Genomic DNA, 15,073 nt, shown 5'->3' on the forward strand with positions numbered 1-15,073 from the left:
GGGGCTGACGCGCGGGGATGACCCAGAGAGATGTTGTGGGGAGGGGGGTGGGAGGGGGGTTCATGTTTGGGAACGCATGTACACCCATGGTGGATTCATGTCAATGTATGGCAAAACCAATACAGAATTGTAAAGTAAAATAAAAAATAAATTAATTTAAAAAAATAAAATAAAATAGAGTGTTGGTGGGTTACCAGAGATTAGTGATTTCAATGGAGAGGATTAAGTTTTCAAGATCTCATTTTGGGAATTTCTCAGTGGGTAGAGGATGATTTGAGGATAGTCTGAAGTTAGAGCTCATGGTAGGCATTTACTTCTCCTCTTGTCCCTCCCAACTAGAGGAAAGAAGGTAAACACAGTGAATTACTATTATTATCATTACTATTATTGAGGGACATTATGTAATATGAGAAGGGTTAGTTCTTCAAGTAGACATAACAATGTTAAATGTGCAGGCATCTAACAACAGAGCTTCAAAAAGCATGAAGCAAAAGCAGATAAAGTTGAAGGTGAAATATAGAAATGCCCAGTTATGGTTGGAGAGGTCAGCATTCCTGTCTCCATAAGGGGAAGAACCAAGAGGCAGAAAGTCAGCATGGACATTATCATTACTGAGACCTTAGTATGTGCCAGGATGTATGCTAAACACTCACAGTTTCTCATCTGGCCAACAGAGGTGGCTACGAGTTAGGTATTATACCATCCTCAGTTTACCGATGTGAAAACTGAAGCTTCTAAAGGCTACATTGATACCAACACCACAAATTAGTGGCAAAGCTAACTTGACTCCAGAGTCAGACCTCTTCTTTACCAAACTCTGCTCCCTCCCAGGTAAGGATTAGGGTTGAAATTTTGGGTCCCAACTCCTCTCAGATCCCCTCTCTGTTGAGACATGGGACCTGACCTGCCCAGCACGGTGAGTGAGATGCTGTGTTGATCGTTGCTGCATTCTTCCACGACCACCCGGGAGACACCAGTCTGGTCATCAGTCTCAACGCTGACACTAAACTGGAGGATCAAGTTGAGGGCCAAGTCAACAATCTCACCCAACACAGGCCTGCAGGAAAACAGATTCACAGTGAACAGAGAGGGAGAAGTCCCTTCACATTGCCCACTTTAGTCTCTCTCTTGCGTGGACATTATATGGGATATCTATGGGCAAGGACAGGGAAGCCTGGCCTGCTGCTGTCCTTGGGGTCTCAAAGATTCGACCAGGACTTAGTGACTGAACAACAAATGGACAATGACAACATAGTCTGTATTCTTTATGGAATCCACATTCTTACATTATGTTTTGTTCTCCTGGCCAGAGTGTTTAGTTTATGTGAAATTTCTATAGAATATCACACGGATGATTTAAAAAAAAAAAGATTTAACATTTCTTTAGCAAAATACTATGTTAGGGATTTCCAAAAAATATATTTTGCCTGTATTAATCCATGTAATCCTGACAGCAATTCCACGAGAAAGATACTATCATTGTCTTTGTTTTCAGAATGAGGAAATGTAGTATAGAGAAGTTTAGTAACTATCTCAAGATCTCATAACTAATGAATGGTGAAATCATAACACACTTTAATTTATAAGACTCTTCTATGTATTCTCATTTTCCTATCTCTTTGTATCTTCAAAGTAATTAAAATACTTAGAAATTATCTTTTGCCTATAATTTTCTTATGCCCTTCATTACATACTGTCCACTGCTATATGGCCCATAATGGTCACTGCTTTTAAAGAGAATCTTGGGAGACAAAATAATGCTGGAGGAAACTTTGCCAAAGTGTTATGCGATCATGTCTTCTCAACTCTCAACTTTTATAATTAGATAAGTGCCTGGTTCCAGATTAGAGACCTACTGGCCATAGCTCACTGCATCTCCCAAACCTCGGATTCTAAGCCATACTCACAGTTTCACATTGATATGAGCAGTGATGGGGATTTTCACATTAGCACTGCTGTCAGAAGTCGCTTCTAATGTGATATCCAGGATGTGAAGATCACTGATTTTCACCCTGTGCAAAAAACACAGTTCACCCTTTTCATTCCTCCTGACAGCCATTGCTGGGCTCTTCTCTATGCCAGTGTTGTGCTGAGTATTTGTGCCTCATGGACCTTGCCTACTTTGGTCCTCATGAGAGCCCTGCTCAGGGGTTGGATTCTCTCCATTGGACTGTATGGCAGGCTGAGGATCAGACAGCTGTGATTCCCTCAAGACTCCAGGGGTGAATGCGTGCCAGAGCCAGCATGTTATTGCTGTTGCTGTTGTCTTTTAACTGACATCTAGGTGCTTTACAATGTTGTGTTAGGTTCAAATGTGGGGCTTCCATGGTGGCTCAGAGGGTAAAGGAACTTCTTGCAATGCAGGAGACCCGGGTTCAATCCCTGGGATGGGAAGATCCTGTGGAGAAGGAAATGGCAACCTCCTCCAGGATTCTTGCCTAGAGAACTCATGGACAGAGAAGCCTGGTGGGCTACAGTCCATGGAGTCACAATGAGTCAGACACAACAACTAACACTTTCACTTTTCATTAGGTTAAGGTGTATAGCAAAATGATTCAGATATATGGATAGATAGATACAGAGGTATTTTTATTTCAGATTCTTTCCCCTTATAGGTTATCACAAAATATTGAGTATGGTTCCTTGTGCTATATAGCAGGTCCTTGCTGGTTGTCTATTGTATATACAGTAGTGTGTATATATTTTTGCCAAACTCGTAATTTATCCTCCACCCTGATTTCCATTTTTGTAATCATGACTTAGTTTGTTTGTTTTTTATTATGTTCTAAGAGTCTGATTTGTATAAGTTCTTTTGTATCATGTTTTAGATTCCATATATTAGTGATATCGATGACATATGTGATATACATCATTCCCTCTCTGACTTACTTCATTTAGTATGATTATCTCTACATCCATCCATTTGTTGCTTTAAGTGTCATTGTTTCATTCCTTTTGATGCAGGCCAGAATTAGAACCCGGAACTGCTTGACTCCCAGCCTTCATGTGTGGGGTCACCTATGTGGTGTTAATTCTAAATTCCTCTCTCCTGAGACCATTCAGACTTTTATACTCAGCTATATTCAGAGAAGAAATGTCTTATTCCTTGAGAATGGAACTTTAGGCACCATCAAACAGGTAGAGGTGGGGGTGAAGACAACCTTCATCCTGACCCTGAAATCATAGAAGGCGAACGCCCAAACTCATGAGATCCAAATGGACCCCACAGACCTGACTCTAATTTTCCCACGCTTTGGTAGAATTGGCCTTAGACCACTTCTGCTCTGCAAGACAGGGGATCTTCCCAACCCAGGGATTAAACCCTGGGTTTAATTGCAGGCAGATTCTTAACCAGCTGAGCCACCAAGGAACCCCTCTGGGAGAACCCACAAGGTTTATTCAACTTTTTGCCTTTGATATTAAACTTATGTCCCCAAAGACATGTATTCTCTTTCCTGGGAACAAATATCTCCAAATGAAGCACCAACTCACCCCGTAAGTCTGTACACTACTTGAAAAATTCCAGAAATGAATTCTTCCAGTAAGTTCTTAGTTTCCTCAGTATTAAGGACGTCCTCAGAAGTATTGGATTCCTGGGGCAGTGTGAAATCAGTCTTCAATTGCTGAAAAATAGCTGCAAAACAGTCTCCATTTAGTGTGTTTTACAAGATCCCAGGCACCAGGTACTAAATGAGAATATTTGCCTGTGTTATATCATTTAATCCTTATAACAAATCCACAGAGGAGGTATCACTACTCTCTGCACTTTCAGATGAGGAAATAAAAAATCAAAAGTTTAAGAAATGGATCAATGTCACACAGCTAGGAGACCTTGTTCTTTCCACACTGCCTTTACTCTAATACATACTCATTTATCAACAGAGCAATCAACCCACTGAGCAGGCAATAGATATTGATTCCACATTAACTTCTAGTAGTGAAGCACTAATGAGCTGCTCCTCCAAACCAAGTAAACTTAGAATAGAATAAGAAATGGAAAATCTAAAGTCAAAGAAAATACATGGATCTAAATCATGAAAGTGGCAGATAGGAGTCCCTAAATGACAGCTTTGCATATGGCCTAGAAAGAGATGACTCATACAGAAGAACAAGGACAGAGAGCCCTATATTGACAGAGAAAAGAGGGATTTGAGATAGAAAGTGACTTGGCAGATGTACAATGGCACATTTGAAAAATATTAAGAAAATCTCTAGAAAATAATTCAAATGAGAAAAAACAGGAAAGAACTAGCTCAAAGAGTAGGAAAAAGCTAAAAGAAACGTACATAATCAGTGTACTGCAATGTGACTTTGTGACAGACAGTGAAAGTGGAGTCATTCAGTTGTGTCCGACTCTTTGCGACTCCATGGACTGTAGCCCGCCAGGCTCCTCTGTCCATGGGATTCTACAGGCAAGAATAATGGAGTGGGTTGCCATTTCCTTCTCCAGGGGATCTTCCCAACCCAGGGATCGAACCCAGGTCTCCTGCATTGCAGGCAGACGCTTTATCCTCTGAGCCACCAAGGAACCTAGTTATAATGATGCAGTGATGGAAACTACATCTGGTCCTCCATCTTAGTAGGTGACTGTGATGCAGACACTTCTGCTTCTGAGCTCAGTTTTATCAGCAGTAAAGATGGAAATTGGGTCCCTCCCATATCTTTCAGGTTGCCAGGATTTCTGGGTGGCTCAGATGATAAAGAATCTGCTTCCAGTGCAGGAGACCTGTGTTCAGTTCCTGAGTTGGGAAGATCCCCTGGAGAAGGAAATGGCAACCCACTCCACTGTTCTTGCCTGGAGAATTCCATGGACAGAAGAGCCTGTCAGGACACAGTCTATCGGGTCAAAAAGAGTTGAACACGACTGAGTGACTATCACTCAGTCACTCTCAAGCCCTGGCAAGTTTTGAAGGGCAATCATTTTTAGAAGTGAGCTTCTCCTATAAAGAATGTTTATCAATGTGCTTCGAAAAACTGAAAAGAAGACCAAGTTCCTTCAAGAAATCATAATTACAAGGAAATATGATTCACTAGAAAGGTAGGTGATTTTAAACTCCAGTACTTTGGCCACCTCATGGGGAAGAGTTGACTCATTGGAAAAGACTGTGATGCTAGGAGGGATTGGGGGCAGGAGGAGAAGGGGACGACAGAGGATGAGATGGCTGGATGGCATCACTGACTCAATGGACGTGAATCTGTGTGAACTCCGGGAGTTGGTGATGGACAGGGAAGCCTGGTGTGCTGCGATTCATGGGGTCCCAAAGAGTCGAACACGACTGAGCGACTGAATTGAACTGAACTGAGGCCAGGTAGGAATCCTTTTGCAATTAGTTAATACAAATTACTAGGAAAATTGAATGACCCAACAGAAGAATATGCTACAAATATAAATTAAATATTTAAGTTTCAGTACATAAGTGACTAACAAAATATGAAAAAATGAGTGAATTCACTCATAATTCGAGAAATGAAGAGATCATTTAGAACCTTTCATCTGTGAGACTGGCAAATTTCAGTTGTCCAAATTAGTGCTGTCAAGATAGTAGGAAAAAAGATACTCTCTGAGATGGTTGGAGAAACTATTAACATAGGGAATTATTTGTCAATATCTGCTGCAATTTAAAATATGCATGCCTTTTGAACTTTTGAAATGTCACTTTGAGGCTCTTATCCAATAAATATATTAGCACATTTTATGATGAAATAAGACGTAGATTGACACTCAGTTAAGAAATACCTGTTTCTAGAAAAATAATAAACTAATGAACCAGGAACCAGTTAGTCACCTTAGTAAACCACCCCTAAGGAGCAGCCCCTGCGGGCAGCCTTTGCTAATACAGATATAGTACGTAGGAAGCAAGCTCCTAGGTGTCACTGATCATCCCTTGTTGACTCACTTTGAAGTGTACTGTCTAGGTTGTCAAGTCCTTGCTCAAGACCAGTTTTCAGCTTCCTCAGAACATCCTTGCCAAGATTGTCTAGAAGAGACGCTGAGGTCCCGGCAAGCAGGCTGCACAAGAGCACAAGTCTCCAAAGCTGAAACATCTCGTCCTGACACCTGGACAGTCATGGGAGGAACAGGAGTGAGAATTACCCACAGGGAAACAGGATCTTGGATGAGCACCTATCACTCTGACGCTCAGCAATCCTTGAAGATAGACGTGGTTATCTCCTCTCTTACAGATGCACAGCCCAGGTCAAAAAGCTAGAGAAACTTTCTTGCCCAGAAATAAACAACCAGTGAATGAAGGCACTGCTACGTGAGAAGTGACACTTGACTCCAAGTCAAGTCTCTTTACAAGAGGTCCTTGGCACATGCTGATTCCTTTGCTTGGAACATTTCCCTCTTCTCTCATTTTAAGCTGAGTCACTTTTACTGACTTTCCAGCTTCAGTAGGAATTCATGTCCTCTAGATCTCTTCCCAGAGTCTAGGTTATGAGGCCCCACTCCACCGTCTTGCTGCCTTCATTCGCTGTTCAGAGTCCTGGGTAGCAATTAGTGACGACTTGACTTCCTTTCCCACCCACCTGTGAATTGCTTAGAGGAGGGATTGTGACTTATTTCATGGCTGAATTCCCAACTCATAGTAAAAAAACTGCACCTAGGACCGTGTTAGTGTTAGTCACTCAGTTGTCTGAGTCTTTGTGACCCCATGGACAATGTCTGCCAGTCTCTCTATCCACAGGATTCTCCAGGCAAGAATACTGGAATGGGTTGCTGTGCCCTCCTCCAGGGGAACTTTCTGACCTAGGGATCAAACCCATGTCTCTTGTGTCCCCAGGACTGGCAGGAGGGTTCTTTACCAAGCACCTGGTACAGTACAACAAAATAAACTTTGCAGATTAAAAATATGAACAAATAAGTGGGCACCACATCATGACACTACATTCATCGATTTGACACTTCTGCTTATTGAATCTATTCCTTAATTCTCTCTATTCAAAATATTAGTTAATTCAAAGGTCCTGTCCCCTACCTTTTCCCCTATAGTGTTCTGAAGGGATTCCCTGGTGGCTCAGATGGTAAAGACTGCAATGCAGGAGATCCGGATTTGATCCCTGGCTCAGGAGATCCCCTGGAGAAGGAAATGGCAAACTGCTCCAGGATTCTTATCTGGAGAAATCCATGGATAGAGGAGCCTGGTGAGCTACTGGCCATGGGGTTGCAAAGAGTCAAGCACAACTGAATGACTAACACCTTCACCTTCACCCCTATGCTTCTTGTCCCCCCAAAATTCTGTAGGCCTCCATGTGGAGTGAAATCAAGAGGGAAGCCCATCAGTCACAGGTTTGAAGAAATATACTTACAAAGTCCTTGCTCCTCTGCAGAGTCTTCTGGAATTCTGCTGGGTGGTGATGGCCCGTAACTTATATTGGTGGCGATGGGGTGGGAAGCTGCCCCCGGAAACAAGCTCTGTGTCCAGAGCCGTCCAAGGGGACTCCAATGAAAATAACCCCTGTCCAGAGTGAACAGGAAGACTTCCAAAACAAAGGTCACTCAGGTTGCTTGAATTGGATGGCTATCGAGAGGACTTTGTGCCAAGACTAAGAGCAGCTTCTCATGGAGCCTCCAGATACCAAGATGGTAGACATGCATGTTAGGGGCAGGAGTAAATACTGAGATGAATTGGAGAATATTCTGGTGGTTGTGATCATAGTGATCATTAGCTTAATTTTATCATCACTTGGAAACTCAGGCTCAGAGAGGGAAAGCAGCCAGCCTGTAAGAGAGGGACAGAGATGGAGCTAGACGTGCAGCCCATGGCATCAGGGTCAGTGACCATTGAGGTCCTTCTTCCCCAACCTTCTCTTGTTTCTGAGCACTCTCCATAGCATCCCTCACAGTAGAACCAGCTTCAGGAAAAATATTTGCAATGACAGACTGCTCAGGACCCACCCTCCCCATCTGCCCACTCCATTGAGTCAGTAGAGTTTCTCCTGAGAGTGAATATAGTCTGCCTCCATATATATCCCCATATGTGCAGTATCCCTCTGCACACTAGCCCCCAACTCCTCTACTCTCTGTGAAGCTGCCAGAACATAAACCTCTCACCTTAAACCAAAGTCCCAACATGGCCCTTTGTCATCTACTCACTGCCACCTGAAACTTACCTACCTCTCTCTCATGGCCCTACTGTCTTCCTTCTTTTCCAGAAAAATATCAAATTCATTGCTGCCTTGGCCCTCTGCACAGATCATTTCCTCTTTATAATGATCTGCTCTTGGGAAGGGGTTTCAGGATGGGGAACACATGTACACCCATGGTTGATTCATGTCAATGTATGGCAAAACCCACAATATTGTAAAGTAATTAGCCTCCAATTAAACTAAGTAAATTAATTTTTAAAAACTCTGCTCTTGAAGCCAGTGTGAGTTGATTCCTGACATTCAAACTCACAGTAAGTCCTGACTTCACAAATTTTTAGACTTATATCACCGCCTGTCTTTGAATGACAACTCCAGGTTCAAATAAGCACATTGGAAACATAACAGACATCACAGCCACAGGAGAGCTGAGAATTCAACTTAACCTCCTTGCTGGGGAGACTGGGGAGCCTATGGTCCAGAGAAGGAGAAGGAAGCATCCAAAGCTACACATGAAATGAACCCAACTTATTTTCCTCTTCCACTTCACATCTTTTCAGTTTGCTGAAATTTTCTGCTTGGGCAGTAGCTTTTAAACAAAGAGATTAAATAGGACCATCGAATAAGTTTGTTTAAACTGTGGATGCCTGACCTCCACCCTATTTACTTAGGGTCAGGGGCTCCAGGGTGACTGGACAGAAATGGAGTTATCCGGACAAAGGTGGCTCAAAGGTACTTTTGACCTTGAGTTCTAAGAGCTATGATCCTAACACCATCCTCTGGACCCCACCTCTGCCTAGACTTGACCACACAACACGAGGTGCTTATCCTGCTTCATCTTGTGTCACCTCATCAGCAGTCAGGCATGGGCGTTACTAGCCTCATTTTTTGACTGAGGGGCATGAGGTTCACAATGGGGGGTAACTTTCTCAAGGCCATGCAGTGTGGAAAAGGCCAGAGCTGGAGAGTGCACCCAGGTCTGCATCCTCTCCCACCGGGATTGGCTGCTCCCACTCTCGACCTCTGGGGCAGCAGTGAGTCGCACCCTTTGGCTGCAGTGTCCAGAACCCTATAGGCCCAAGCCAAAGCATGGCCCTTGGCTTGGCACTGCAGCTCTACTTCCACCCTTGGCGCTCATGACAACCCCCTAAGGAGGTCTGGAAGCCCTGTTTTCCAGTTGAGGAATCTGAGATTTAGGAAAGAGAGGTGACTGGCCCAGGCTCAAAATGACAAGAACCTAGCACTTGTGTTCTCAGGGAAGGGCCTTTCACTGAGATCACATCGAGGCCAGCTGGTCAGTCAGGAGAGTCCTTAGGTTTGAATAGCTTGTTTACTTCTTGACCTCTGCTGTTTGGGTTGGTTGTAATGCCTGGTGCATTGGGCATATGTCAGCCAGGAACACCCGATCCAGGAAGCACAGATGGGTACTCACATGGCATTAGGCTGGTAGCACTGGATAGAGAGCTCAGGTCACCCAGGGACAGTGTCCTCCATTCACCCAACTACACCTCAACACGGACCTGTAACCCTGTCCTTGACTTGAACGCAGGCAGGGCCGAGTAGTGGTAAAGCCAGAGGTTTGGAGAGTTAGTGTTCCTTATGCTGATTCTGGTCCGTCATCAGAGCACAGGGAAAATGCCCAATCCTGTGGCAGGAACATGAGGATGCAATCCAGTAGAGCCTTGGACTGGCCAGCAGACTCACCTCACAGGCGGTCAGCACCCAGTTCTGCAAATGTCTGAAGCCCCTCCTCCCCTGGTTGTGGGCACAGAGCTGAGGATTGTGCAGAAATCTTGTGCAGAGAATTGTCCCAACTCAGGAACAAGGCCCAAGGGACTGAGTGTGACATAGTGACCTCAGACCTGGTGTTGGCCCCAAAGCTTCAGCCTCCTCATTGGAAAATGGTGAGACAACTCCATGCCAAGAGGCAAAATGGAAATTGCATACCCCAACTCTGGGGAAACAAAATACAGTCTTGAAGTACTCCTTTCCAGTTTGGAATCAATCTGCTGTCCCGTGTCCAGTTCTAACTGTTGATTCTTGTCCTGCATACAGATTTCTCAAGAGGCAAGTAAGGTGTCTAGTATTCCCATCTCTTTAAGAATTGTTCACATCTTGTTGTGATCTGCACAATCAAAGGCTTTGGCGTAATTAATAAAGCAGAAGTAGTTTTTCCGGATCTCTCTTGCTTTTTCAATAATCCAAAGGATGTTGGCACTTTGTCCATCTGGTTCCTCTGCCTTTTCTAAATCCAGTTTGAACATCTGGAAGGTTATGGTACACATACTGTTGAAGCCTCTCGGAAAATTTTGAGCATTGCTTCGCTAGTGTGTGAGATGAGTGCAATTGTGCGGCAGTTTGTGTGTGAGATGAGTGCAATTGTGCGGCAGTTTGAACATTCTTTGGCATTGCCTTTCTTTGGGATTGCAATGAAAACTGATCTTTTCCAATCCTGGGGCTGCTGCTGAGTTTTCCAAATTTGCTGACATATTGTGTGCAGCACTTTCACAGCATCATCTCAGGATCTGAAATAACTCAACTTGAATTCCATCACCTCCACTAGCTTTATTTGTAGTGATGCTTCCTAAGGCCCATGTGACTTCACATTCCAGGATGTCTGGTTCTAGATGAGTGATCATACCATCGTGGTTGTCTGGGTCATGAAGTTTGTTTATTTACTTTTTCTGTTTATTCTTGTCACCACTTCTTAATATCTTCTGCTTCTGTTAGATCCATACCATTTCTGTAATTTATTGTGCCCATCGTTGCATGAAAAGTTCCCTTGGTATCTCTAATTTTCTCAAAGAGATCTCTAGTCTTTCCCATTCTATTGATTACCTCTCCATGCTATTCTTCGGAACTCTGCATTCAAATGGATATATCTTTCCTTTTTTCCTTTGCCTTTAGCTTCCCTTCTTTTCTCAGCTATTTGTAAGGCCTCCTCAGACAACCATTTTGTATTTTTGCATTTCTTTTTCTTGGGGATGGCCTTGCTCTCTGCCTCCTGTACAGTGTTATGAAACTCTATGCATAGTTCTTCAGACACTCTATCAGATCTAATCCCTTGAATCTATTTGTCACTTCTACTTTATAATTGTAATGGATTTGATTTAGGTCATACCTGAATGCTCTAGTGATTTTCCCTACTTCCTTCCATTTCAGTCTGAATTTTGCAATAAGGAGTTCATGATCTGAGCCACAGTTGCTCCTAGTCTTGTTTTTGCTGACTGTATAGAGTTTCTCTATTTTTGCCTGCAAAGAATATAGTCAATCTGATTTTGGTATTGACCATCTGGTTATGTCCGTGTGTAGAGTCTTCTCTTGTCTTGTTGGAAGAGGCTGTTTGCTATGACCAGTGAATTCTCTAGGCAAAACTCTATTAGCATTTGCCCTGCTTCATTCTATACTCCAAGGCCAAATTTGCCTATTACTCCAGGTATCTCTTGACTTTCTACTTTTGCATTCCAGTCCCCTATGATGAAAGGATATATTTGGGGGGTATTAGTTCCAAAAAAGCCTTATAGGTCTACATAGAACCACTCAACTTCAGTTTCTTCAGCATTACAGATTGGGTCATAGACTTGGATTACTGTGATACTGAATGGTTTGCCTTGAAAATGGACAGAGATCATTCTGTCATTTTTGAGATTGCACCCAAGTACTGCATTTCAAACTCTTTTGTTGGCTATGAGGGCTACTCCAAAAAATTGGCTTAAAACTCAGCGTTCAAAAAACTAAGATCATGGCATCTGGTGTCATCACTTCATGGTAAATAAATGGGGAAACAATGGAAACTGTGACAGACTCTACTTTTTTGGGCTCCAAAATAACTGGAAATGGAAAGTGCAACCATGAAATTAAAAGATGCTTGCTCCTTGGAAGAAAAGCTATGACCAATGTAGTAGCATATTAAAAAGCAGATTCATGTATAATATTATATAAGAATCACCAGTCTAGGTTCTATGCAGGGTGCAGGATGCTTGGGGCTGGTGCACTGGGATGACCCGGAGGGATGGTGTCGGGGGGAAGGTGGGAGGGGGGTTCGGGATTGGGAACACGTGTACACCCGTGACAGATTCATGTGGATGTGTCCCAAAACCAATACAGTATTGTAAAGTAAATAATAATAATAAGTTTTTTAAAAAGCAGATTCATGTTGATGTATGGCAAAACCAATACAATATTATAAAGTAATTAGCCTCCAATTAAAATAAATTTATATTTTTTAAAAAAGCAGAGACATTACATTGCCAACAAAGGTCGGTCTCATCAAGCTATAGTTTTTCCAGGATTCGTGTATGGATGTGAAAATTAGACCATAAAGAAAGCTGAGCACTGTAGAGTTGATGCTACTAAGTTGTGGAGTTGGGGAAGATTCTTGAGAGTTCCTTGGACTGCAAGGAGATCAAACCAGTCAATTCTAAGGGAAAACAGCCCTGAATATTCATTGGATGGACTGATGCTGAAGCTGAAACTCCAATACTTTGGCCACCTGATGAGAAGAACTGACTCATTGGAAAAGACCTTGATGATGGGAAAGATTGAAGGCAGAAGGGGGTGACATAAGAGGATGAGATGGTTGGATGGCATCACCTGCTCAATGGACATGAGTTTGAGCAAGCTCTGGGAGTTGGTGATGGACAGGGAAGGCTGGCAGGCTGCAGTCCATGGGGTTGCAGAGAGTCATGCATGACTGAGTGACTGAACTGAACTGAACTCTGGAGTTCGGTGAATTGGGTTCAAATCCTCTTTTTGTATGTTTCTGGCTATTTGGCCTGGACAAGGTGCTTCATCTCCCTGAGCCTCAGGTCCCCTAGGTGTGAAATGGGACTAACTGTGGGCCTCTCCTCCCAGGGGTGACATGAGAAGTGGTGGGATGTGTGTAGGCCCCTGATACATGGTTACTACACTGATGATGATTACAATTGTTGCTGGTGTCACCTCACTCCCCTCCAGCTCCGGTTTCTCCTATTTATGACACCACTGCACAGGGTTCTGGAGAGGCTGTATTGGGAGGATTAAGCAGCCAATACACTTAACCAATTGCAACTGCATTTCTTATGTTTTGCATGCAGTAAAGACTAAATGAGTTTGAATGGGCTCAGATCTACAGGAGACCTATGTTCACAAATTCTGGAACCCTTGGATGCTAATATGTAGCCTGTGGCACAGATGGTTCTTCATTCTCCCTCAGTTTCTCTTCTGGGATCAAGTTAGTGAGTTTGAACTGTGGTCTCAAGTAGGACTCTGATTGATTGTAGGGCCTGGAGGAAGCTTTCTGCCAAGATCCCCTCCCTGGAAGCTTCTGGGCTTGGAGGGGAGGATTGATTAGTGATGTCTGCCACAAGGTCAGGAGGAGAGAGTGGAGACTGCATGTTGCCAGTGCAGGACTGTGTCATCTCTAAGGTCCCTGCAACCAGTGACACCACATGTTCATGGACTTGCCTGGTGCTGAAGGAAGGAGAAGGAGACCCTGATCTGGGTTTTACTCTTGGCTCTGTTAATAACCTGCTTTGTGACTCTGACCAAGACATTAGTTTCCTCCCACGGTATCCGTTTCCTCCAACTACAAGATCAACTGTGGTTCTATGCTAGACAGCTGACACTTTGGGGCTCTGAGAGGTGATCAGGAATATCTGGGGCTACCTGCCACATTTTACCAAGATAGAGCACCTGGCGTTCTTGTTTTGAGGGAATCCCACCAGCTCCTTGGGCACAGAGATTACTGCTCACTCTCTGAGGCCAGAAGGGCCAGGACTACAGGACATCATCCCCAGGACCTGACACATAGATGCTCAAGAAATACTTATTAGAGCATGCAGAAGCATTTTTCTTTATTGATGATTAATTAAAGTGTACACATTGAGACATACAGGCATTTTGTTTGGAATAGCACAAAAATCTTGCTCTTAGAGTCATCCTTGAGTGTGTATCCCAGACTTTTCCCTTGTTGGTTGTGTGACAGCAGTCAAGTACACTAACTTCTCCAAGGCTTTTCTTAAAAAAACATGAAACCATAATTAGAATGTCCTAGGGTATTCTAGTTACCTTTGAAGAGCGGCTCAGGGAACTAACTGAAGAAATGTCTGTAGAGAGCCCAGCCAAACCTTGGCTAGATAAGGTGCTCCATAAATAACAACAATTATTGTCATTACTATTACTGTAACAAAGAGTAGTGAGTGGTGACCAAACACAGCTATTAGGAGCCCAGGAAAATAGGGAGGTTGACAAGGAGCATTGTGTGCAGTTCTTGAAAGTATGATGGAGCTGGGTGCAAATCCTGGCTCTGCGTTGTGAACTTTCCCTCTCATAGACTCAGCTGGCTCTCCTGTAACCTGGGCATAATGGGTGTACCTTCATCACTGAACAGGTCTGAAGCATACACAAGTTAGCATGTATAAACCTGGACACGCAGTCCCTAGAAATGTGCTCTCCTCACTCTTTTCCTGGAGTGGGAGCCCCACGGGGCAGGGATCGTGTCTGTTTTTTTCCCTGATGTGTCCCCTGTGTCGTCACAATGCCTTGTGATCATGGCTGATGAATATATGTTCCCTGTTGTGATGTTGTTGTTATTGTTGTTGTTGTTGTTGTTGTTGTTATAAGACAGAGATAGGGAACCCTGCCCATGGGTGAGTTCCCTGAAGGAGAGCCTGTTGCTCTGTTTTCAAGTATTTCCAGACAAATCTGCCTCTCCCCAGACACTGCACACTTCTGCTGCATTAGAACCCACCCCTCCCTTCTCTCTGCTCCCTCCCTGTTCTGGAGACCACAGGTCTGTGTACTGGCTGAGAGTGTGGGCATGGCTGCCTGAGGTTTCTCCCCTATGCACATTGCTCCAACTGGTTGGAAAGAAGCCAAGTAGCCCCAGACATACCTGACCACCTCTCAAAGCCCTATGGGTTCAGCTGTGTAACAGGGAACCTCTGTTCATTTTGTAATTAGAGGAAATGGAGACCATGGCAATAATGAACATCTTACTCAGAATCAC

At 43.6% G+C, this 15,073-nt stretch overlaps 1 protein-coding gene across 1 annotated transcript in view; it reads right to left on the reverse strand.

Annotated features, from left to right (window-relative positions):
- LOC120868716 (short palate, lung and nasal epithelium carcinoma-associated protein 2A-like) overlaps positions 1-7,411 on the reverse strand; it is a 17,378-nt gene extending 9,967 nt beyond the window's left edge. The window contains exons 1-5 of the mRNA XM_040247534.1: positions 7,309-7,411; positions 5,898-6,058; positions 3,493-3,634; positions 1,908-2,012; positions 905-1,057 (exon numbers count right to left, since the gene is read on the reverse strand). Of these exons, the coding sequence (XP_040103468.1) occupies positions 905-1,057; positions 1,908-2,012; positions 3,493-3,634; positions 5,898-6,045 (548 nt within the window). The 5' untranslated portion in view covers positions 6,046-6,058; positions 7,309-7,411. The remainder of the gene's footprint in view (positions 1-904; positions 1,058-1,907; positions 2,013-3,492; positions 3,635-5,897; positions 6,059-7,308) is intronic.
- Positions 7,412-15,073: the final 7,662 nt, after the last annotated feature.

Source organism: Oryx dammah, unplaced genomic scaffold (assembly GCF_014754425.2).
Source record: "Oryx dammah isolate SB20612 unplaced genomic scaffold, SCBI_Odam_1.1 HiC_scaffold_10, whole genome shotgun sequence".
In the NCBI taxonomy this organism is placed as follows: domain Eukaryota; kingdom Metazoa; phylum Chordata; class Mammalia; order Artiodactyla; family Bovidae; genus Oryx; species Oryx dammah.